Here is a 24869-nt window from a genome sequence, read left to right as displayed (position 1 = left end):
TTAGAGATTGTGAGCCTTTATAGCCGTTAAGTCAGATATGTCTTTTCCTCGGGAAATGTGGGAAATGTCTTCGTAATTTTTTTTTAATCACAATAAGTAGAGTCATAATGAAAAGTACATTCAATCCCAGTGTAAACCTAGGATGTTTATTCTGAAACATTTCATCACCCATTTTTATTTTATCACCAGTTTCCCCAGAGAGTCCCCCTGCGGCCAAGTGCACTGTGGTTCTGAGGGCTCCCCCGAAAGCGTAGTGTGTGCAGCTCTGGGCCCTTAGTGCCGCCTTGAGCTGTGCTGGCAGGAGTCATGCCCACCTGCCCCCAACTTGAAGGCTTCTCCTGAATTTTACGGTTTCTTTTTTCCTCGTAGATCATGGGAGTCCTTCAGGTGGCTATCCTGGGAGCCTTTCTTCTTGTTCTATAAATAATTTCACATTGGGCTTGCTTTTTTGTCTCTTCTATTGGTTCACTTTCCAATGCTGCTAGCTGTGATCGTTTTGCATCATTTCACACAGCTATTAGGCTCACTTTTGTTCCATAGGGTTTTTATTAATTAAGGAGCTGATATTAAAATGCAGGTGTTATCAGTACTAAAGTCCTAATGAAAAAGATAGCGAGAAGCTGTTTTCCCATTTTGGAAGGAGAAGCTTAAGGCTCTGTTGTTCTTCATAGTAATGCATTTGTTTACTATTGAAATTAAATCCTCCAGACTCATAGTTTATTGTACTTTCTACCTCTCTCTTTTTTTGAAGTCCTCCTATTTAAAAAAAAAAGTACTCAGAGACCATGTATTTTATATATGTATATATATATATATATATATATATATATATATATATATATATGTCCTTTAGTGATTTGAGAGAAACTCAATTTTAACAGTTAAGCAAATGAAATAATTTTCTATATACTTTTTACAGGAAGCTATTGAATCCTTCAAAGAAGCTTTGAAGCAGAAAGTTGATTTTATTGATGCATATAAAAGCCTGGGGCAGGCCTATAGGTAAGTAAAGTACTAATAGTTGGGGTAGGAGGGAGGGCGTAGAGTGGGATAGCCTCACATAATAGTGATTTAAAAAAAAAAAAATGCATTTCTTAACCAAAAGAGACGGTCATTCTAAATCACATAGGCATTCACATACTTATTAAGATCTTCTCTGGAACATAGAACCACGGGTAAGAGGATATCGTGATACCTGTTACTGTGTCTTAAAACAGCCTCGGTCTGTATATATTAGTCTAGAAGACGTTAGTCCTTCAAGAGTTGTTGCTTTGCATAGTGGCATTATAAGCTGCTGAGTCACAGACGCTGCTGCCTTTTTAGGCAGTAACTAAGGTTAATACCCACATCACTAGGATCTGTTTGAAGATTCCTAGAATTGCGGGATGGAAATGTTACAGTTATGATGCATCTCTATAGGGTATGAGTAGTTGTGCCTGGACCCTGGCTTCCTGACTACATGCATTGCCCTGACCAGCAAAGCTATTCTGACTTTTGGCTTAAAATTTTTTTAACATTCTGACTCGTATAAAGGTGCTATAAAAGTTAGGAAAGAGAGAGACAGTCATGGAAACCCCCTGTAAAACCCTGTTAGGTGCCCTATTCAGGAAGGGTTACATTTAAGAGCTTATTTATCTGATGCCATCGTTGGAAAAGCTCTCATACTAACTTGGAGAAAGTGTGTTTGGATTTGTTCTAGGTTTAAGGGATGATATTTATCCTTCCTGTCCCACGAAATTGTTGGGTATATAAATTGAAAACAGATTTGAAAACACCTAGTAAATAGTAAAGTGCTGTAGAAATGTCAGTGGGTGTTATATATATATATTTTAAATCTTCATTATTTATAGAAAGTTGACATATGGGATATTTTGAAGGTTCTTCAATTATTTATAAAAATGTTGATATATAAAAGAGGGCAAGGCTGGTCAGTAATAACCATTTCCACTCTGAAATGATCACAATTCTGAAATATACTTCTTATTTCAGAATTTTAAAGTAGATAATGATTTACTGGATTTTAAGTGAAGTACCTTCAGTGACAGAAAAAATTATAAGCCTATGAATTTGATTCGCAATGATATACCTCTGTATGATTATAACCTACTTACTTTTTTCCAAAGGAGAAACATATGTTTCTATCCAGACAACTAAAATTTACACAAAGTTTTTTTAGGGGTTGGAGCTGATCATGAGTTGGGGAAAGGGATTTGAATAAGCATTTGTCTTTGGAAATCAATAAATTAATTTTCCCCCAAAGAATTTCAAGAGCTCTATGGTGATCCTATAATCTGGTAAGATTTAGAAAAAGCAAGTCGGATATGATGCGTCAAAGGCTAAGTAGCTATAAAGTGGTAAAATAAAAAAGCAAACTCCCACATTAAAGTATCGTATTTGTAGATTGAACCATAATTCTGAGGATAACTTATTCTGTATGTTTACTGAAATGCCTATACTATGTTTATTACTATTGTCGAACACCTAGAGAGCTGGGCAATTTTGAAGCAGCCACTGAGAGCTTTCAAAAGGCTCTGTTGCTGAACCAAAATCACGTGCAGACCCTCCAGCTTCGGGGAATGATGCTTTACCACCATGGCAGCTTGCAGGAAGCCCTTAAGAACTTCAAGGTGAGCATCCGTAAGTGAGAAGCAGTGTAACTGCAATTCTGCGTCATTCTTCAACAAAGTTCATTGAAATGAATGGGGTCAGCGGGGAGGGCAGGCAAGAATAGTGCTTATACTTCAGCAAAAAGAAAGAGGAAAAAACCATGGCCCGGTCCTGTAGACCGATTTACTGAGGATGTATTTGGTCTGATTTAACCTGGAGAGAAGACTTTCCTAATTCCAGATTAAAGAAGAAAGTACTTTAAAGTTTCCTTAAACTGTATTGATTCTAATACAGCATTTTCTCCTTCGATGCCTCAGCGGTGTCTGCAGCTGGAACCGTATAACGAGGTGTGCCAGTACATGAAAGGACTCAGCCACGTAGCAATGGGACAGTTTTATGAAGGGATAAAAGCACAAACTAAAGTTATGCTAAATGACCCTCTCCCAGGCCAGAAGGCCAGCCCAGAGTACCTTAAAGTGAAGTACCTCCGAGGTAAGTCAAACAGCTGCAGAATCACTGACCCTGAGTGCTTGGAGTAGGAGTGATACTGCTTGTGTCTCTGATGTTCCGTGTTAGGCAGTTGAGTCTCAGAGCAGCTGCGTGACTTGTCCTCAGCTGCCCCTTGGTTAGTGGTGGTATCTGGACTAGAGGGACGAGCCCATGTCTTCTAAAGGCCAATCCAGTGCTTTTTTTTTTTTTTTCCTCTTCCTCACATTTTTTCTTTCTAAAGTTAAAAAATTTTACTTATGCCAAAAAAACATATTTTGACCTAAATGTGACAATCATCTGGGTATCCATGACTTGTCACACCTCATCCAGAGATATAGGAATGATAGGAAAGGAACATTTTATGAGGTTTTTACTGTTAAATAAAAACTTGGTATCTTTGATCTGTCATTCCTTCATATCAGAATTCCCACATAGTTTGGAGAATTTAAATTGAGATGAAGAAGAAAGCAGATCTTTGGGTTATCCTTTTATTAGTCAGTCTTACCCTTTCTCTGCCATACACAAAGACATTTTTGTTTTTCATATAAAGCCCAAATCTTTACTTTTATTCCTTCTCTTTCCTTTATCATTAGCCCTCTGTACTAGCACTGTCCAAGTGAAAACATTTACAAGCCATGTGTGTAATTTTAAAATTCTAGTAGCCACATTAAGAAAGTAAAAACGGGGGCTTCCCTGGTGACGTGGTGGTTGAGAGTCCTCCTGCCAATGCAGGGGACGCGGGTTCGTGCCCCGGTCCGGGAAGATCCCACATGCCGTGGAGCGACTGGGCCCGTGAGCCATGGTCGCTGGGCCTGCGCGTCCGGAGCCTGTGCTCCGTGGCGGGAGACGCCACAACAGTGAGAGGCCCGCGTACAGCAAAAAATTAAAAAAAGTAAAAACGAACGGGTGGAATTCATTTTAATAATATATTTTATCTTATTTAACTCGGTACCTCCACAATATTAGTTCAATATATAATTAATATGAAAACACTCTTTATTGGATGTTTTACATTTTTTGGTACTAGTCTTTGAATATGGCCTGTATTTTACACTTACAGTTCATCTCAATTTGGACGCTAAATTTTCATTGGAAATACTTGATCTGAACGTAGATTTCATAAAGTTTAAAGTTGTAAAAGTAGACTGATATACGTAAGTTGTTCCAAACCTACAGCAGTTTTCTAATAATTGAATAAAATATCAGTTTTAAGTTTAAATTAATTCAAATTAAGTAAAATCTAAAGTTCAGTGCTTCAGCCGCACTAGTCACCCCTTCAATTGTCAGTAGCCAGCTGGCTAGGGATTACATTTTCGACAGCATAGCTCTTTACTCTAAATTGTAATTCCCTCTATTTTCCTGGTTTAGGAGAACTTGGACTTGTGAACTATAGACTGAAGCTGGGGGCACTCCATATCCTGGTTTTTTCTACACCGCGTCCCTAGAGATAAGCAGCAGTTGGTCAGTCAGTTGATGAAATCGCATACGTAGTCAGTAGATCTATTAGTTGAGAAGGAAGCAGGCTCTGTCTAACACTGAACTTGCATTGACAGACTCTGGAATCGAATAGTGAGATCTTTGGTGTTGCTTATGGAAAGGTGGTTAAAATTTAGCTGAAGTGGACCCTGATTGGCCGGCTTGTATTTGACCCTGGTAACTCAAGTCAGTGGCAGGCCACTTCCGTTATCATGTAAGAGTGACTTGCTAAAATTTGGAGTCTCCATTTAGAATTCTTGTAATTTTTTAAAATAAACTTATTTATTTATTTACTTTTGGCTGCGTTGGGTCTTCGTTGCTGTGCGCGGGCTTTCTCTAGCTGTGGCGAGCCGGGGCTACTCTTCATTGCGGTGCGCCGGCTTCTCATTGCCGTGGCTTCTCTTGTCGCGGATCACGGGCTCTAGGAGCTGTGGGCTTCAGTAGTTGTGGCATGTGGGCTCAGTAGTTGTGGCTCGCTGGCTCTAGAGTGCGGGCCTAGTAGTTGTGGCGCACGGGCTTAGTTGCTCTGCGGCATGTGGGATCTTCCCAGACCAGGGATTGAACCTGTGTCCCCTGCACTGGCAGGCGGATTCTTAACCACTGCACCACCAGGGAAGTCCCAGAATCCTCGTAATTAAATAACGGTTTGTTATGAAGTATTTGTACAGACTGGCTATAAAAAATTACAGTTAGCTATAAAAACCGTCTCTTTGGCATATCCGGGTGTGTCAGATCCCATTTCCCATCTGCAGAGTATTCTCGATATCTTCATGCCCACCTTGATACTCCCCTTACGGAATATAACATTGACGCGGACCTGCCCGGGAGCTTTAAAGACCACTGGGCTAAGAATCTGCCTTTCCTCATAGAAGACTACGAAGAGCAGCCAGGGCTGCAACCCCACATAAAGTGAGTGTTTTATTTATTTCTTTATTTTTTACATCTTTATTGGAGTAGAATTGCTTTACAATGTGGTGTTAGTTTCCGCTGTACAACGAAGTGAATCAGCTATACGTATACATATATCCCCATACCCCCTCCCTCTTGCGTCTCCCTCCCACCCTCCCTATCCCACCCCGCTAGGTGGTCACAAAGCACCGAGCTGATCTCCCTGTGCTATGCAGCAGCTTCCCACTAGCTATCTATTTTACGTTTGGTGGTGTATATATGTCAGTGCAACTCTCAAAGTGAGCGCTTTAAATGAAGATTTTTTTTTTTCTTTTTCAACACTGAGCTGTAAGTTCATCATAATATCTCTTGATCAGTAAATGGCTTTCTATTCATGTTTCTGATGAATTTATTTTTGAATTGGATATGTTTGCAAATATTTCTTTTAGCTTACCTTTGGACATCGTCTTTCCTTTTAGCGCGACATTCCCTGCTAATGTGGGGTAACTTCAAATGTACTTATACTTCTTGGTAGCGTTTGATATGCATTATTCCTTTGCCATGTTACTTTAAAACAAATTTCTTAACATATTAAAAGTTTGAAATTACAGCACTGGCCAATACTGCTGCAATATGGCAAAATGGATATGCTAAAAGGCTATCCCATTACAGAACAATTAGATTTAGAATAGAAATTAATTCCTGGCAGTCTAGCAGTGTCTTAAAAATTAGGAAAAATCTGTAAAGATCAGCTCCCTCTATGCCTAAAAAGAAAGAAAAGAGAAGGTATTCAAACTACAGTGATGGATGGTAAACACATTTTAACGGAAGAAGGCATCCTATCCAGTGGAGTGCCTTGAGGCATGGCAGGGTGGGTTTGTTGACCTTCAAAGGGCTAAAGTGATCCCATATTGGAGGCATTCCCAGGATCTCAACAGAAGCAGACGCAGATCCTTCCTGGGGAGAAATTAATGCCAATTTGTACCCCCAGTATTCCCACAGATTAAGATCATTAGTGTCAGAATGAAAACCAAGATGACCGAAACCATTTGTGAGAATCAACAGAAGCCACAAACAATAGACTTTGACCCTTAAGGACTTCAGATATTGGAATTGTTGAAAACAGACTCTACAATAACTCCAAATGAAATGCTTGAAGAAATTATGAAGAGATCACAAACATGAGGAAGCGACATGAGATTATAAAAAATGACCAGACAGATGCCACAGACCCACATGCCACAGACCAAAAACATAAGCTCTAGGAATAGAAAATATAATCATTGAAATGAAGAATTCAGTATACAGGCTAAAAAGCAGATTAAATATAGCTGAGAGAAAATTGCAGAATTGGAAGATAGAGCACAGAGAGTCAAGGAGTTAGAAAACTTGAAAGAGAGCAGATACGTAAAATGTAAGAAGGGCTAACACTTGTGTGTGTGTAATTGAAACTCCCGAAGGAGAAAATGGAGGAGAGGCAGTATGTGAAGAAATAATGGCTAAGAATTTTCCAGAACAAAGGAAACACATTCATAGATTTTTTTTTAAAAAAGCAGGATAAACGAAAAAAAAATCCATTCAGACACATCATAAGTAACTGGAGAACACCTAAAGTAAAGAGAAAAATCTTAAAAATAGGAAAGTCATATCACCTACTTAGGGTCAATTATTGGACTGACTGTAAACCTTTCAACACCAACAGTTTCTGCAAATAAAAGTCAAACAGCTAATTAGAAAAGTGCAAAAGACATGAACAGGTAATTTCATCAAGGGGAAAACGTGAATGGCAAGCATATGAAAAGATGCTTCAGTTCATAAATATATGAGACCACATGAGATGATTCACCCACTAGGTAAACAAATATTAGCAATACAAAGTCTGATGATAGTAGTGTTGACCAGGAGGAGGATATGGGGAGATTTCATACACTGGGGTATAAATTGCTCCATGAACTTCTGCCAGCAGTTTGTCCTTATTGTGTAAAATCGAATATTTGCATGTCCTACGATCTTTAAGTTCCGCTCCTGTGTATATTCAGGAGAGAACCATGTACCTGTGCACATGTCTGCTTGGAGACCTGTTGATAGCAGTTTCTTTGTTCACAACTGAAAACGAAATCATCCCAAATGTTCATGAACAGAAAAATGGATAAATGTGATACGGTCACATAGTGGGGTATTATACAGCAGTATAAACAAATGACCCAAGCAACAGTGTGGACTAATTTTGAAATATAAAGTTGAGTAAAAACAGCAAGTTGGTACACTGCAGGGTCACATCATTTTCCCCATAGAGCTCATAAGCAAAACTATAGAATATATTGTTTGGGGATATTCATATGTAACCTATTTTTTAAAAGAAGAACGTCAAGGAATTGTGAACACAAAATTCAAGGTAAGTTACCTCTTCCTGGGAGGCAGGAGGATAGGACAGGAAAGTGACATACAAGTAGGTAGAGCTACATAATTGTTCAGGTCCTTTCGTTGAGTAATGAGGTTGTATGCTTTCGTAAGTTTCAATAATCAAGATAATAAAAACCAAATAGATTGCTCAAAGAGGTATGTATGTTCTCTAGCATACATACTAGAGAAATATTTATGTGCAGGAAAGCGGGGGCGCCTGAAGGGCTGTCCTTGGAGAGACCTGCTCACCAGGCTGGCCCTGGGCTGGCGTCTGGGAACGGGGATTTCGGGATCTCCCCCTACCCCCAAGTGCCCAGAGCTAAGAATGGCTCCCAGCACCTGCGCCATGTGTATGAACAGTGTGGTTCATGCTGAACACCTGCCCTCCTCTGGGGGCCTAGGGTACCTGCAAGGCAGGGGTGCTCACGTGGTCAGCCCCCAGTACAGTCCCTGGGCACGGCGTGTCCAGTGAGCGTTTCACTCGGGGAATTAGTGCCACGTGTCTCCCCAGGGTCCTGGAAGTGCGCCTGGCTTCCTCTGGACCTCGCCCCACGTGCCTTTTCCCTCTGACGATTGTGCTGTGTCCTCAGAGCCACGAGTACAACTGTACACAGAGCCTGGGAGTCCTCCTAGTGAATTACTGAACCCTTGGGGACGCTGACACAGCCTGTAACTTAGAATTGCAGTCTTTGTTATGAAAACTTTTAGCAGGTTGGCGGGTAAACAGTAGCAGTCACATACACAGTCCCAAGTACACTTGGCATCATGTAACTTGGGGCCGGAGCGGGAGATGGACGTAGGGTCGGGTTTGGTTGCTTGTCAAAAGAGGCAGTCCCTGTGTTCTGGAGAGGTTTACAGAACAAATAAGGCTCAGACGTGTCTTCTGAATTGCAAACTAGTTATCAGCGTTACTAACAAGCACGTGACAGCGACTGTACGCACACTGTCATGAAGAGTCCTGCTTTGAATTTGTGTCTGGTTGGGTACAGACCACTGAAGTAAAGATCATGTGGTCAGAAGTTCCTTGATTATTTTTGCAGTGGAAGAAGCGACTGCTTTTCAGGTGAAACTGGATAACCAGGTATCTGTGGTAAAAGTCTTTATCATGTACGTAATGTTTCTTCCAGAGATGTGTTACATCAGAATTTTGAGAGTTATAAGCCCGAGGTCCAAGAGCTGATTTGTGTAGCTGATCGTTTGGGATCTCTGATGCAATATGAAACACCTGGTTTCCTGCCAAACAAGAGAATACACAGAGGTATTTTAAAACTATCTGAAAATGGGAGTGTTTATGACAAAGGAGCGGAGGATTGGTAAAACCACGTTGTACTTTTGAAAAGAATCATATGTTGTGCTTACTGAAAATCTCCATGTGATCAGAACAGAAATGTATAGATTCATTCACACTGAATTCTGAGAGAAGAGCGCTTCCAGCTTTGGCTCTCATGCTGTTGCTTTGGTGTAGATGTAGGAGGTAGGTCTTCAGTCATTGCTGTAAATCAGACAGCTCATCCACCAGAGCTGTCTCCTTACTGTAGGGTGAGGAGGGATTTGAACCTCAGTTCTTTCAGGATTGGGAGCAGACAAGTGTGAGGTTGCCTCCAATTTCCTCTGATAGAGTTGAGCTTTAGTCAGGCCATCAGGTAATGCATCTATGGTCCTGTTAAATTACCAATACTTGTGATTCTTTTTGTTTTCCCCGGTTTATTTTCATATAATTTCATAATAATTTTCATTTATTTTAACTTTTATTCTTTTTTTTGCCTTTAAAATTTTTTGTCATTTTTTTTAACATCTCTATTGGAGTATAATTGCTCTACAATGCTGTGTTAGTTTCTGCTGTATAACAAAGTGAATCAGCCATATGCAGACGTATATCCCCATATCCCCTCCCTCTTGCGTCTCCCTCCCACCCTCCCTATCCCACCCCTCTAGGTGGTCACAAAGCACCGAGCTGATCTCCCTGTGCTATGCGGCTGCTTCCCACTAGCTATCTATTTTACATTTGGTAGTGTGTATATGTACATGCCACTCTCTCAGTTCGTCCCAGCTTACCCTTCCATCTCCCTGTGTCCTCAAGTCCATTCTCTACGTCTGTGTCTTTATTCCTGTCTGGGCCCTAGGTGTGTCAGAACCAATTTTTTTTTTTTTTTTAGATTCCATGATTCTTTCGCCGAGTTGTCGGCGAAGATCATTCCCTCTAAAGGGTACCTACAAACTCTGTTTTCCCCACATTTCCTTCTTTTAGCCATGGGTTTGGCAGCCTTAGAAGTCATGCAAGCTGTACAGCGTACGTGGACCAGTTCAAAGGTTCGAATGAATGGGAAAACGCGGCTGATGCAGTGGAGAGACATGTTTGACATCGCAGTGAAGTGGAGACGGTAACTGACGTTTCAGTGAAAATAAGCTAGACGTCTTATCATTGTCAGAAAATGTTAAGTCTCCTCTAGTTCACAGGTTTTGAATCCCATTTTATTTACTAATAATTGGCCTTGTAAGTTATGTTTTCCTCTCTACAGTTTGTCAGAAATTCCTGACATCATTATTCTTTGAAGTACACTTGATGAATATTTATGAAATAGGAATTGATCGTTGCCGTGCTTCCGAGCACATTTTTAAGTGAGGTGTTGTAGAAAAAGCGGTCTCTCTGGAAGAGCATATCGTTCATTACCCGTGGTACCTTTGAACGAGCTTCAGTGCACCGGTCTTCTTATGCTTGAAGTGCGGGCCTGGCCAACCAGCTACAGTTTAGAGGGGGAACCGCTGATACTCATTTTCATGAGAAAAATCCTGCTCTACTAGTAAACCTGTACTGACGTCTTCCTTGGTCCAGTTAGAACATCTTTTTGGAATTTGCAGGTTTGTGTTTCATACTTTTAGATGTAATGGACTGAGCAGTTGTTTTCCAAAGACCTCTACATGTTTTATTTTGAAAGCTTTTGAACATTTCTAGGTTTTATAAGGTCTTCATTTTTTTTTTTTTTTTTTGCGGTACGCGGTACTGTTGTGGCCTCTCCCGTTGCGGAGCACAGGCTCTGGACGCGCAGGCTCAGCGGCCGTGGCTCACGGGCCCAGCCGCTCCGCGGCATGTGGGATCTTCCCGGACGGGGGCACGAACCCACGTACCCTGCAGCGGCAGGCGGACCCTCAGCCACTGTGCCACCAGGGAAGCCCAGGTCTTCATTTTTCAATAAGCTCTCTTTTACAGGATTGCGGACCCAGACCAGCCAGTGTTATGGTTGGATCAGATGCCAGCACGAAGTCTCAGCAGAGGCTTTAACAACCACATCAATTTGATCAGGTATGAACTTTCGTTTATCTTTCCTGTTCTCATAGGAGTTTATTTTAAATCGTCAGTTCATGGAGACCACGAGCAGCCCAGTGCTCCCTCCTCGGTGACTTTTTGACACAAATCAGCTCTGCACCTGCAAGGTCCTTCCCGCATTCCTCTGAGCTAGCCTGGTTGCAGAAAGAAATGCTGTGCCCCTTCTCCAGGCTCTTTGCCGCAGAACTCAAGTGAAGGGTAGAGTGCCAGATTTTTGCCTAGATGTCAGTCTTTAAAGGGCCCTAAAACATCATAGAAAGTAATTAGATGGAGAATATTACATTACCATAAGATCCCGATAATATCGTGTGGCTTAAAGAATGCTTGTGGTGAGGGAAAAACTCCCCCTTCCAACCCTGCAACACCCAAGGCGGTTGGATGAAAAGCGCTGTCTGGGTGCTAAGCTGCCTTCCTGGGAGGATGAGCCAGGTTACCTGGAGAGTTTTTGTTTTGTCCAGAGGCTCTGGCAAGTTAGGGGCGTGGGTGAAGTGCTCACCTCGTTACCGGACCCTTCATGTGCTTAGCCACCCTCTAGGTATATGATGAGCAAATATTAAAGAGTATCAGCTTCAGTATCAGACCCACTGAATTTAATTTTAGGTAAATTTTACACCTATGGTAGTTGTGTCACATCTAAAATGCTTCGAATTCCAGAACCCTGAATCAAGAAAATAGTATAGTATACAACTTTGACATTTAAGTTTAATGGAAATGTTCTTAAGACATTTATTTTTTTAATTCCTAGAAAATAAATTTCCTTTCCCCTTGTGACTTGTATATTCCTGTTTCTTACAGAATAATTTGTGACATTCACAGGTAGACTCAACTAGCTTTAACTAAAGGCCACTCTCCATGTGCTGTGCAGCACGATGGTGATTTAGCCGTGACGTACAGCCTCTCACGGCAGAAGGCTTGTAGCTTAGTGACGAAGATGGACCTCACTGAGCTATGAGCCTACCGTGTAGTGTGTTAAGAGTGGTGGTGGTCACGTGTATAGGATGCCGGAGGGCGGGGGTGGGGTGGGGTGGGGTGGGGTCCCAGTCCAGCCTTCAGGTGATGCTGTTGGAAAGATGGAAAGCAGAGAGGGGGGTGAGGCATGGCCGCACCTGTGAGTCAGGCATGGACCCACCTGTGAGTCAGGCATGGCCGCACCTGTGAGTCAGGCATGGTCAGGGAGGTATCACTAATTCATTATGACTGGTGGTTAGTTTATGATTAAGGGGCTGTCAGCAGTCGGGGCTGGAAAGACAGGCAGAGGCTGAAACACAAACAGCTTTTTTTCCCCCAAATATAGCTAACATATCCATGCTCAGGCACTTTTTGTCCTGAAATAAAAGAGAGTCATTCAGAGATCAGAAGCAGAGAAGTGAGCTGAACAGATTTACACATTTGGGTGATCACTTTGGCCACAGGTGGCAGAATAGATGAGAGGGCAGCGACTTCCCTTGGAGGCGTGAGACTGGTTAGACAGTTGTGGAACATTCCGGTGCACTGGTCCCGAGGTCTTGAAAGCTTTGTGGAAGTGAGCTGGAGGGGAAGAGTGGATACTGAGAAGGCAGGGTCGGAACACTGGGGGTGGGTTAGAAGTGAGGGCGAGCGTGAAGCTGCGGGTAGGCGGTCCCATTGCCGAGCGGGCACGTGGTTGCCTCAGTAGGCCAGGAAGCCCCAGGGCAGAACGTAGGTGAACACACTGGGGAGCTGGGGTGAGTTCCTGAACCTGAGGTTTGACTCGCCTGCGGGGAGTCCAGGGAGCCGTGCCCGGGAAGCAGTCGGCTGTGTGTGTTGCCGGACACGTGCGTCAGCTGGATGGGTACATCGGCGTGTTGGCTGTACGTGAGGTTCTGGGAGAGTTTTAAAAATGGGGGTGGGGTTAGAAACGGGAGGAAAATACTATTTAGAGTGGTAGAGGAGATGAAGACAGCTAGTAAGCTGGACAGCAAGGAGTATTAGCCCCTAGTGCTATCAGGAGCCCTGAGGGGCAGAAGGGAGCATATTGCCGAAAAAGGGAAAGGATCCATAAGGGGAAAGGGACATACAAGTCTGAGCCCCGTTTAAGTACCTGAGGACTTTTCTTCCTGTTTTGGCATCTCCAGGGCTGAGTTTGGTGCCTTTCCCACCAGAATAAGCCCAGTCGCTGACCATCAGTCTTGCTTAGACAGGTGTTTGTTTCTCCCGTTCTTTGGCTGCAAACAAGCGAATTTCCCAGCTCTCTTATTGTCCTTTTGAATTAGCTTTGAAATTAGATATTGTGTGGAACATATTTCTTTGTAAAAACATTCTTAATTGTTTTTTCTTACAGGGGTCAGGTGATCAACATGAGATACCTGGAATATTTTGAGAAAATTCTTCATTTTATTAAAGATAGAATTCTAGTTTATCATGGGTAATCTTTCAATTTTCTTTTCATAGTAATGGATAAATTTTATGTATTTTACATTAGTTATATTTATGAAACTTGAAAACCAAGCCTATTGATAGACCAAACAAAATGTGTCATATTTTTACATACTGTTTGGAATCATAAAACCTTTCATAATCATTTATCAACCTTCTTTTTAAGAGCTCCACAAAATCCATGGACCTTAACTGAGTATTTTTATCTTACACACATTGCTGTGACTTTTCTAGCCTCTTTGAAAGTGTCTAGCCTTTCTTTGAATTCAAAGCAGGATGTTTCTTTGAATTTCTTAATTAGGGATTAAATGAGGGATTTTCACCTTAATACTCATTCTCCCTCAACTGAGAGGCAGTACAGTATAGACAGGACAGTGGACAGAATTCTGGGGAAAAAGGAATTCTGAATATTAGTTCACCAAGTAAATATAAAATTGGTATAAGAGCTTAGTAGGATACTTCCATTTGAGCAACTTTAGGAAGAAAAACCATTCACTTCTAATTTCATAGTTGGAATAGGAGAATCAAGGTTTTCTGACCAAGCCCAGACCCATGCATGTCCACACAGACATTGGCTGTCCATCCTTTCAGGTTTTCCCCAGTTCATGTTCTAGACAGACTGCTGTCTTGTTTCCTTAATTCTCATCTGTAGCCCAATACTCATTAGATTAAACCATCCCATTATTTCAAAACTTTGTTTGTGGTCCACTGTTTTGAATATTGAGCCACTAGTAATTAAGGATGATTTATTTAAATTAAAGGTGAGAGCATAATTATTAATTTCTGTATTAATTTTAGTTGCCATCTCTCTTTCCCTTTTTAAGAGCTAATAATCCTAAAGGATTGTTGGAAGTTAGAGAAGCTCTGGAAAAGGTCCACAAAGTGGAAGACCTCCTTCCAATTATGAAGGTAAATTTATCATCAAAATCGCAGTAGGCGTTTTTAGGGGAAACAGTTAGTACTTTTTTAAAAATTAATTTATTTTATTTTTATATTTATTTTTGGCTGCGTCGGGTCTTCGTTGCTGGGCTTGGGCTCTTTGTAGTTGCAGCGAGCGGGGGCTACTCTTCATTGTGGTGCGCTGGCTTCTCATTGTGGTGGCTTCTCTTGTTGCAGAGCACGGGCTCTAGGCTCATGGGCTTCAGTAGTTGTGGCACACGGGCTCAGTAGTTGTGGCTTGCGGGCTCTAGAGCACAGCCTCAGTAGTTGTGGCGCATGGGCTCCGTTGCCCCGTGGCATGGGGGGATCTTCCCGGACCAGGACTTGAACTCGTGTTCTGTGCATTGGCAGGCGGATTCTTAACCACTGCGCCACCAGGGAAGCCCAGTACTTTTTACAAAACGAACTCGTAATTATTAAATGCCTGTTTGTTAACAAGTATTTTAAGTTTTATAAAGTGTGCTACTTGAAAACACTGATAAAAACACATTCTGCAGAATAACGAAAATAAAACAAAACAGACCCTAGAAGGTAGGAAAATGGAATAAAGAAAACAAAGTCAGTTCAACTAAAAGCTCACAGAAAGAGAGGGGGGAAAAGGTAAGGAGGAAATGTCTGTAGTGGATGCTGGGTCTCAACATGACGTGAATAATCGAGCCCTCACTGAAAGAATGAGCATCTCAGATCGGTATTTTAAAGCCCAGCTAGGTTCTGTTCACAGGAAACACCTACAACGAGATGACATTCAAAACGTTGAAGGCGGAAAGGTAGTCAGGCAAATGCTACTGAAGAAAAGCAGGTGTGGCAGTATCAGAAACATTGGAATTCAAGATAAAGGGCGTGTCACGGGACAGCAATTATATTGTTTAAAAGTACAATCCATTAAGAAGTTATAGTTTTATGCACCTTTTCTCCACCTAGGAACATAACTACCCATAATGCACCAGCAGCAGGTTGGTTTGGTTTTTTTCAGTTAATGGTTTGAACTATAACATAAAACTTGAATCAATGTTCTCCTTGTAGCTATAGTAGATGAGATTGATTTACATCAAATAAACATAAAGAAATTTCTATGACTGACCAAAGCTTATCCATTTCTAAAGAATAACCAGGAAGCATCCCGTCATGGACAAAGCCGTGAGCTGACTCTGTACCCAGGGTCCAGTCTGCTCGCCGGGTTTGACAGGCTCTCCCGGTCTCATCCCAGGCTCTCATGTGTTGGAGAGCCGTGATTCCGGCCAACCTGCTCGTTGTGAGGGTCTCGTGAACTGAGGCAGTGGTTCTCAGTCTTCTCAGACCCGTCTGAACTCAGTAAACATGTTCAGATGGCCCCTTTACTGCACTAGAATGAAATTCATAAAGAATGTATCCCACCTACTCAAAAAATTCTTTCAAAAGTCACCACAGTGCCATAAGGGAGTTCTGAAAGGTAAGTTGTTTATAGTAGAAAACCATGTATTTCAGTGTGTCAACATTCAGGCATGTCTTCATGAGAAGCCACAAAGAAGTAGCCAGTTGCTTGCACAGATGTGTATAATCTTGGTGAACGTGACAGCGACAGATGCAGCCCTGTATCCATGTGTCATTTGGTGACTCAAGTATCACGAGCTACGATGTTGGCGATAACGGTTTTCTGTAATGGTAAACCACGCTTAATAAAGTTCCACACAATGTATAGTATCCTCTTTCCTCAATGTATATGCTGTTTGCATTCCTAGGAAAGTCAGCGTGTATTAAAATGTAACAAATATTTAACGTGTGAGTGTAAAACGGAGTCTGGCTCCAGGCCTAGAAAATCATTACATTATAAACAGTTCTTCATCTACATGGACGTCCAGTGGGAGTCGCGCCTGTGTGGCCGTCCCCAGCACCTCGTCCCCTCAGCCACCACATTATCCCATAAATTCCCCAGACGCCCCCGAAGGGGCAGAAGGGCCGCACCGAGGGCCGCTGGATCCACCAGACAGAAAGAAAACTAGAGCCTGACTCAGGTTTCAGTCTTTAGCTGTCCTGTGGGTATTTTAGGCATTTAAATTTACTATATTAGGCAGAATACAAAATCAGCTTAGGGATATTTTAATATATGTATATCTTTGTCTAAAAAGAAAAGCGCAATGGACAAAAGGCTGCAGTCGCCTGGAGAGCAGCTAAGGGGCCGGGCATCGCCCGCCCAGTGCCTGGCTCCCAGTGCAAAGTCACGGCCTGTCTGGCCACATCTGGGAGTGGCCGTCCCACTGTGGTTTTGCTCACCGCACCTCCAGCCAGGCTGTGGGCACACTGGCCTTTCTAAAGGCACACGTAGAAGTATATAAAAATACGCCTTTGTGTTTAAAGTGCTTGGTGAATATGATGCCGTGACAGCCTCCACTGAGATATAGGTACTTTTGCTGAAAAGTACGTGTACTTTTTCAGCACATTCACTTTTGCTTTCTGAAAAGCCAAGTTCAGATGTACCTCACCTCCCCTCGAGGCAGCTGGTTAGTAAGTTAGGGGACTGGACGTCGAGAGGGCCTGGGTCCCTGCTTCCACTCTGCCACTCCCTCGTGCCAGCTCGGGCCAGACCTCACCTCGCTTCATCTCACCAACTTGGTTTCCTCACCTGTAAGATGGAGGTCGTGTCCTGTCTTATGGGCATGCTGTGGGCATGAAAGAGCATTGGCACATACTAAGTGTTAGTGCCTTCTGCCTCTACAAGTCTGTGTCCTCCTACAGGACACCTCCCGTCTCGGCCCCTGCCGCCCGCTCTCCTGCTGACGTCCCTTCATCTATGTCCTTCTCTGGAGCTTTGTGAACGCCTGCTGGCTGTCGCTGTTTTCGGGCAAACTTTCCCTCCAATATCTTATGCGAAGCACGACCTCTTTTAATGTTACCATTGATTCTCTTATTCAAGTCTGTCAATCCTAAAAACATGTTGGCTTTCTGTTGAAAACACTTTTGACAAAGTGAAATGCCAATAAATTACTCCAGAAAAATCCTCCCCAATTCAGTTATTTAGTGTTCATACTCATCACCCTTAAGGGCCACTCTGATCTCTGTGTAATTCCTTTAGAATACTTTGCTTTGTCACTCTGTGGTCTGCGGAGTTGGGGTGTGTGCATGTGTGTGTATAAAATTCTCAGGTGACAAAATTCTGAGTATTTGCAGACAGATGAGAGTCTACTTTGAAGAAGCAGTAGACTAAACACAAGGTGCTCTTTCGAATTATAGGATGTTGAGCACAACTATTCTGCAAAGTATCAGTGTGGCTGCCACTTAAGATGAACAAGAGAAAAGACCCCAAGGGAGCTCTTAGCAGTGAGCAGGGCCTTGCTGTTGCAGGGAGGCTGTGCGCCTTTTGCTCTGAGGTTCTCTGCTGCCCTCTGGCAGGGGCCACGGGGAGCGTGACTTGGGCTGGGAGTCTGGGTTGGGGCATGGGGCCAGGACAGAGAATACACGGTGTCTGGCACACCGTGACCCTTCTTGAAAACATGAAAGTCGGAGTCGGCGCTGCACAATGGCAGTTGGGAATTTACAGTGAATCTCACCAGTAACGTGAATTTTCTTTTTCCCCGAAAGCAGTTTAATACTAAAACAAAGGATGGGTTCACTGTGAACACAAAAGTTCCCAGCCTCAAAGACCAAGGGAAGGAATATGACGGCTTCACGATCACTATTACAGGAGACAAGTACGTGTGCTTCCCACGTGCGGGTGCGCAGACGGGGGCTGGTGTCAGAAGGCAGCTTGGCGCTGCTGCGGGAGATCGGACCTCCTGGGCTTTGGCTGTCTCCTAAAACGGAGATTATCAAGGTCCAGTGTGTAACGAGAACCAGCTTTTTTTTTTTTTTTTTTTTAATGTGACATTTAGATTATTACACCAGCAGATAGATTTTCTGACTGTGCTAAATCTGACAACTTTCTAGATATTAAGTATAATGTCTGATGTGGTTTGTGGAAAGCATTCTTCCAGGTTCTTGAAGTTTGTCGTGGGTAAGACGTTTACTCATTAAATGGAAAAAAGATGAGAGATTGGCAGGTTGAAGGCTGTTATTGGATTTTTAAATATAGGTTTTAAAGTAGTATGAGAGTGTAAGTGCAGTCTTATTGAAACTTTAGAATACAGATAAGCAAAGATTAAAAATTTTAAATCATTATTTCCTTTAAAACCTGAGATTATACTGTACATATTGTTTTACAACCTGTTTGTTTTCTAGCCTTACTACGAACATTTCCCCATATCCTATTCTTAGAAGCATTTTAAAAAATTGCATAGTATTCCATTTTAGGGATATTGTAGAGTTGCTGCTACTAATTTTTTTGTCATTGATCATTCAGGGTGTTTCCCATTTTTTCATCTTATCAGTAGTAGCGCCGCAGTGACCGTTTTTATTAATGATCATTTTATTTACATCTGAAACCCACACTTCACCTAGGAGCCTCCGTATCCCTTGAGTTCTGGGTGGAATGACCTCGACCCTCTCCATTCACTGCCGTGTCCGAAACACCGCGCTCCTCAGTTGCTTCCCTAGGAGGCTCCACCACTTCTGCATCAGGGACTTCCGGCAGCTCAGCGGTGGGAGCCGTGTTCTCTCAGCCCCTGCTGGGCTCTGGTTTCCTTGTCCAAACTTACACAGGCCTTCATGAGGAAACCCCCGTTTAGCAACTTCCAGATTCTATGACTCTGCCACGTCGTTGAGGTCTCCGTCTCTAACCCAAGCCACTTATCAAAGTACTTTCCCAATAAGGGCCATCCTCCCCCCAGAAGGAATTCCAGGGTCTTCTGTCGAGGTGAAATTTTTTTCTCCTACCTCTTCACCCAGGCAGAAATGCCAACTGCCGAGTAAGAGTCCCTAAGTCCTTCCCTGAAACACAGCGTCTTTGCTCAGCTGTCTGTCTCACCCCATTTGTTGTCAGTCTCGCTCGGGGCCTCCGACCCCTACTCATGACCCATGCCTCCATCTCCGGTCTCCTGGGGCTGGCCCGTGCATCCTCGGGTCCTAAGGCCGGGTCCACGGGGCGCCCGTGGCTCCAGAGCTCCCTCCCCAGTCCATACCCTGCCGTTGCCCGTTGACACCAACATCGGCCCCCGTGCTGCACATTCAGGCCTTTTGTAATCATGGCCTCAAACAACGCTTCCTGCCTCCCTGAAGCACTTTCCTGCCAGCGCCCGGCCTGCTAATTCAGCTGGACTGCTTGTTCGCCGAGGTCACCTCCCACCTCCTGGCTCTGCGCTCTGGCATCGCCGTGCTCCTCTTCAAGACCCAGGCTCAGGCCCCTTCCTCCGCAAGCATTTCCTGTTTTCTTCCCTGTCTTCCAGAGTAGATCAACTCTGTCTCCTTGGGGCCTCTGATGAACCGTTATGGCTCTACGCATGGGCTCTTCATAATCTGTGGCCTCGTTTCCCCTCCGTCCCTCCATCAACGCGGCAGCTCTGCTGTGTTGTCCTTTAGAGGGTCTGAGGAGTATTTTCAGCGTTTGGGTACCGGCGTTATCCAGTAACTACCTGTTGCATAGAATTTATATCCTCCACAGAGCCTCCCATGGAGCTCATGCAGCAGAAGCTTAATAGAAAAGGAAACAGCGGAGGCCCTGAACTCGCTTTCAGGGCACAGCCCCGGCCCCTGCTCTTCTATTGTAATAGGGTGGCTGTCTGATAAAATGTTTCCTGGGCATTGAAATACATTCCACTCTGTGTAGTTTCCTCCTCCTGTGTTAGCTGAAGCTCATGTAAGCAGGGCCTACAGTTAGACTGAGCAAAACCATATTTTGTGGAAAAGCTGCCTGCTGTGAGCCACGCCCCATCTGTCTGCTCAGAGAGGCAGAGACAGTCTTCCTTGTGTCCTGTGCCCCCGTCGCCACGCTGCCCTCCCCACCCTTCTGTGCTTAGCTCTTTGAACCGTATCATACGTGCCTTCGACACACCTTCTTGTATTTTTAGGGTAGGCAATATACTATTTTCCGTGGAAACCCAGACCACAGAAGAAAGAACACAGTTATATCACGCCGAAATAGATGCACTTTATAAAGATCTAACAGCGAAAGGAAAAGTACTGATTCTCTCATCAGAATTTGGGGTAGGTTTTCGTTTATCTTCATTTTATCTATGCTTCTTCTGATTCTTTTGTACACTGCTTAAAGCCTTTACCCTTTCCTTGGGATTACACAGTTTATGCTTGAAATCAGCTTTAATTGAGCGGTAAATATTTCTTTTAATATTCTTGTAGAGACAATTCCCGTATTTAGTAAGTACAGAAACTGGGGAAGGGGAATGATACATGTATGTAGTGACTGTGTCATAGTATCAGAAATTTGGGCTTTGTCAAGATTTAAGAGAACAGGTTGGTCCACGATGGACGTGACCTGTGCTGCATTTAGTGACACTCTCCTAGACTGTGACCTCTGCCCTCCGTTGCTTCCCCGACTCAAGGTGGGGCTCCTTGGTAGCAGGAGCTGCAACGTCACCTCCGTCGCTGTAGCTGTCCACTGTGTGGAGAGTGTAGCGGCCACTCCATCCGCGTTCTGGAATGGATGCCCGTGGCCCTTGGGAAGTTACTTTGTTTCTCAGGATCTTCATCAGTTTATACCCATAAATTAAGTATACTGATCACCTAAATCTCCGTGGGTGGGGGTAGGGCACTAATCAGAACCCTGGAGTAGAGAGGCCTGTCATCTGAGAAAGTGTATTCAGTATTAATAAGTGCTTTGTTTTATTTTAATCTCAATGTATATGTCGACATTTCAAGTAACATTATAGACTGAAACAGATGTCTAGGTTTATCAGAAACGGTTGCAGTTTTAAAGGCAGCTGGGGACGTACTGCTCTAAACTGAACTGAATGTATACCCTCTCGTGAGAAAAAACATCATTGGGAAGAGTATAAAATATTCAAGGATGTGGAACGTAGGTTCTTGTAGAAGAAGAAGGAAATAATCCTCTTCCTAATGTAAATGCTTCTGATGTGTCTTGTCACCTGATAAGAAATGAGTTTATAATCTGTTATTTAAGTTCATAAGCACATGTTTTTTTTTTTTCCCTAGGAGACTGATGCTGTTGGCAACTTAATCTTATCCTTAGTTTATTACTTTTATAATTTAATGCCGCTCTCTCGCGGATCCAGGTGAGTGATATCCTCTAATCTGACAGTTTTTGGAGTGAAGAACGCACTCCTTTTGCTTACATCTCCTGTGGGGCCCTGGGTACAGGTACCCCAGCAATGGCGGGAAGACCCCTTGGTTTTTTTCAAAGTCCACCCAAACGTGATGTCCTTGATCTACTGCACCACCAAGAGTCTCGGAAGGTAGTTTTAAAAGAAGGTGCTTGGCGTTTATAGCCTGGAACTCGAAGTCTCACTGTGTGCGCACGTTGTGGGCCCTGTGCTTTAATTTCTGATATTTGACCAGACTGTACCCTGCCCTGTTCTCCCCTCGCCCCCAAGTTTTGACCATTAATTGACCTTTAGCCCTAACGTTTAATACTTTTGGGTCACCAATCATTGCAAAGTATTTTTGTTATTATGAATGAATTCTTGCTACTTACTGAATTCACCAGGCATCTTTCAGGTGTCATTCAAACAAGGATGCGTCTGTAGAGCTTTCTCTTTCTTCCCTTTTCTCTGGTACCATGTACAGTAAATCATGCGAATGGCATATGCCATCGTTAGCACATGTTTGACTTTAAGATGCTTTGGCTAAAGTAATACACTTAAATGTCTTGATCTTTAAGTACTACTTTAGAGAGTAAAACTCTCCAAAATGTGGTCGTAAATGTTGTTATAATATGACAAAAGCGTTGGGGGCGGGTGGGCGACATGGGCGAAGGGGGTCCCCTGTGTGGTGATGGATGGAAACTAGGCTTGTAGTGAGCACTCCGGTGTAGACGGGTGCGTGCCCTTACGCGGAACTTACATAACGGTAACGACGGCATTGAAACAAAATGAGAACGTAAACCTTGTGCCTTCGGGACAGTCATCATTAGATGTGCCCGCGATGCCCTCCACGTGCCGCCTTCCGCCCGCCGCCCTCACAGGCGCTGTGCACGCGCGTGTCCTCACGGCGGCTCTGCCGCCCTGCTCTCTGCCTCGCCACGCCCCCAGCCCATGCCCACACCTTCCTGTCCCCCCACCCGCCAGTCCGCTTCCCCCTCCTCTGCCTCGGGGGCCCCGCCCGTGGCCCTCGAAGATGCAGCGCACGTGGCCGCGGCCTCAGTGAGGGCTTCCCTGGCAGGCGACCCCGGGGCGGGCTCACTCTCTCTGGTGTCCGCTCGCCGGGACAGGACGTCTGTCTTAGTTGTCTTCGTCCTGGGCTGCCTGGCACAGGGCACAGAGCTGGTGCCACAAAGACGTCAGGATCCAGAGTGAGTCCGGACATGCCGGGATGTCCCCGTAGTGCAGCCGCCTTCGGGCCAGTCTGTTAGTGCGTTCTGCAAACGCGTTCTGCTTGTTTCGTCTTCGGGGCCACAGTGTTTAATGTTTAAACGATAATATTAATATGTTTGCATTTACAAAGTATATCGTATATATTGCGTTTTAAAGCCAAGCCTCATGAAGATGTTAAAAATATAAGCAGGCACATTTTCTAATTCACTCTTTCACAAGAAGAGAAAAGCCAAGTGACGAGAAAACTCCTAATTAAAAGATACTTTTTGTTCTCAGAAAAATATTATTCTTACACGTTTACCCTTAAATTAGTAAATCAGTAAATAGTTTTATTAGTAAATTAGTAAATATTTTTAAGGCAAATGAAAATATTCTTATGTTTAATGTCCAGAGAATTCTTAAGAGAAATAAAATGTCATCTCTTAGGATGGAAAATCCGTGGTCACTGTCCGTGGGCAGGGACTGACCGGTAATTGTTTTTTACCTAAACAGTGTGATCGCTTACTCAGTGATTGTGGGAGCCCTGATGGCGAGTGGAAAGGAAGTAGCAGGAAAAATTCCCAAAGGGAAGGTATGTCGGAGCTGGAGCTGGAAGGGAAGCGTTTAAATCCCAATCTGTGGAGTTTTGTGTTGAGACACACGAATGCAACGGATCCCAAAGGGAGCTTCCCCTCCATGTTTGATCACATTGTTAAATTTCTTTCTTTTTCAGTTGGTTGACTTTGAAGCTATGACCGCCCCTGGTTCAGAGGCCTTTAGCAAAATAGCTAAAAGCTGGATGAACTTGAAAAGGTAACTGCTGGATAGGGGTCAAACAAAAGGATGTTACAACTGAAAAGGGAAAGAAGGGGCTCCCCGTTACTTTTCGAGCGTCGTGAAACTGGAATTGTACTCATTTTTATGAGTTATGATTATACAATGAATGTAATCCACTTTTCAAGGTTAAAATGTTTTTGCTGTTGCGTAAGACCCCTTAACAGGTGAGTATATGGATAGACGTGAATAATGAATAAAGTAAGGAAACCAGTTTGTGAAGAAAGGGTTACAGATGTCTTATTTATATAGTCAGATATCCGTATCTCTTGCCTAATCCGCCCTTTGTCCCAGACTCTCAGGGTCGGTATTCGGGAGCGACTTTGAACGCTGAGCTGCACCCGATTCAGACTGAGTCTGGGTGGTAGTGCCTGCCTTTCAGCTGCATTTTTCCTGCACTCTAGGTTTTGGGAAGGTGGTACTTTATTGTTATTTAGGTGCGGAATACACGTGAGTCAGGAAATGCTAGCCAGAAATGACCCCTGACGATTACGGTGGGAGAGCCTAGCAGACTCTGATCTTTCCTGGCCCTTGTTTTCAGAAGCACCACGGGGAACGTGTAAATTTGCGATGAAATTAAACTCACAGATGCTTTCAGAGTTAGTTAAGAATAAGCAAATCTCACTGTTCAACCTTATTTATTCCTTTATATCATAACCACTTCCAGTTCTGCCTTTCATTACCTACTGAACACAGCAACCTCTCTAAAAGTTGCTGGATAATTTGTGCTCTGTTTAAAACAGAAATTTGTGTCTGTAGGACACTTTTGTCTGGTTTGCAAGGATTCCATGAGCTCTGTAATGGAAACTCCTAACAGCTACACCTTGTTGCAGTATATTCTTGTTTCACGTTTGCTAGTTTACACATGTTTTAGTAACACGACCATAAGGTCAAAGCCCTCGCCTCTGTTTCCTACATCATTTTACAGTGTTGATCTTTCAACAACTCTATAAGGAAAAGATAGCAACACTACCCTATGTTGTGCAGCTGCCGTTTCACAGCGTACCTTGACACCCGTCCCATGCTCCTGCTAGCCCTGGGAGTTAGGAACCCTCTCCCTCTTGCTGCAGATATGGGAAGCGGGGCTGAGAGGAACCCCTAAAGCTGATAAGGGTCAAGGCTGGACCCGAAGCCTGTGTCTTCTGGTTCCATGTCCAGCATGCGCCCCAATGGGACGTGTGTGC

At 43.5% G+C, this 24869-nt stretch overlaps 1 protein-coding gene across 10 annotated transcripts in view; it reads left to right on the top strand.

Moving 5' to 3' along the window:
• The window catches only part of TTC13 (tetratricopeptide repeat domain 13), a 90727-nt gene that overhangs the window by 64835 nt on the left and 1023 nt on the right, over positions 1 to 24869 (top strand). For 6 of the 10 annotated variants that reach the window (XM_049696977.1, XM_049696978.1, XM_004281568.4 and 3 more), the window contains 14 exons: positions 920 to 1002; positions 2486 to 2627; positions 2925 to 3099; positions 5325 to 5481; positions 8991 to 9121; positions 10112 to 10244; positions 11072 to 11164; positions 13488 to 13571; positions 14407 to 14491; positions 18077 to 18186; positions 20437 to 20572; positions 21536 to 21615; positions 23365 to 23443; positions 23585 to 23664. In XM_049696977.1, coding sequence (XP_049552934.1) covers positions 920 to 1002; positions 2486 to 2627; positions 2925 to 3099; positions 5325 to 5481; positions 8991 to 9121; positions 10112 to 10244; positions 11072 to 11164; positions 13488 to 13571; positions 14407 to 14491; positions 18077 to 18186; positions 20437 to 20572; positions 21536 to 21615; positions 23365 to 23443; positions 23585 to 23664 — 1568 coding nt within the window. Of the gene's footprint in view, positions 1 to 919; positions 1003 to 2485; positions 2628 to 2924; positions 3100 to 5324; positions 5482 to 8990; positions 9122 to 10111; positions 10245 to 11071; positions 11165 to 13487; positions 13572 to 14406; positions 14492 to 18076; positions 18187 to 20436; positions 20573 to 21535; positions 21616 to 23364; positions 23444 to 23584; positions 23853 to 24869 lie in introns of all 10 variants that reach the window. The other 4 variants (XM_033408872.2, XM_033408874.2, XM_004281569.4 and 1 more) reach the window with 2 other exon arrangements.

This window comes from Orcinus orca, chromosome 14 (assembly GCF_937001465.1).
Source record: "Orcinus orca chromosome 14, mOrcOrc1.1, whole genome shotgun sequence".
Taxonomy (NCBI): domain Eukaryota; kingdom Metazoa; phylum Chordata; class Mammalia; order Artiodactyla; family Delphinidae; genus Orcinus; species Orcinus orca.
The sequence above is the reverse complement of the archived record's forward strand: the minus strand, read 5'-3'. Positions and strand labels throughout refer to the sequence as shown.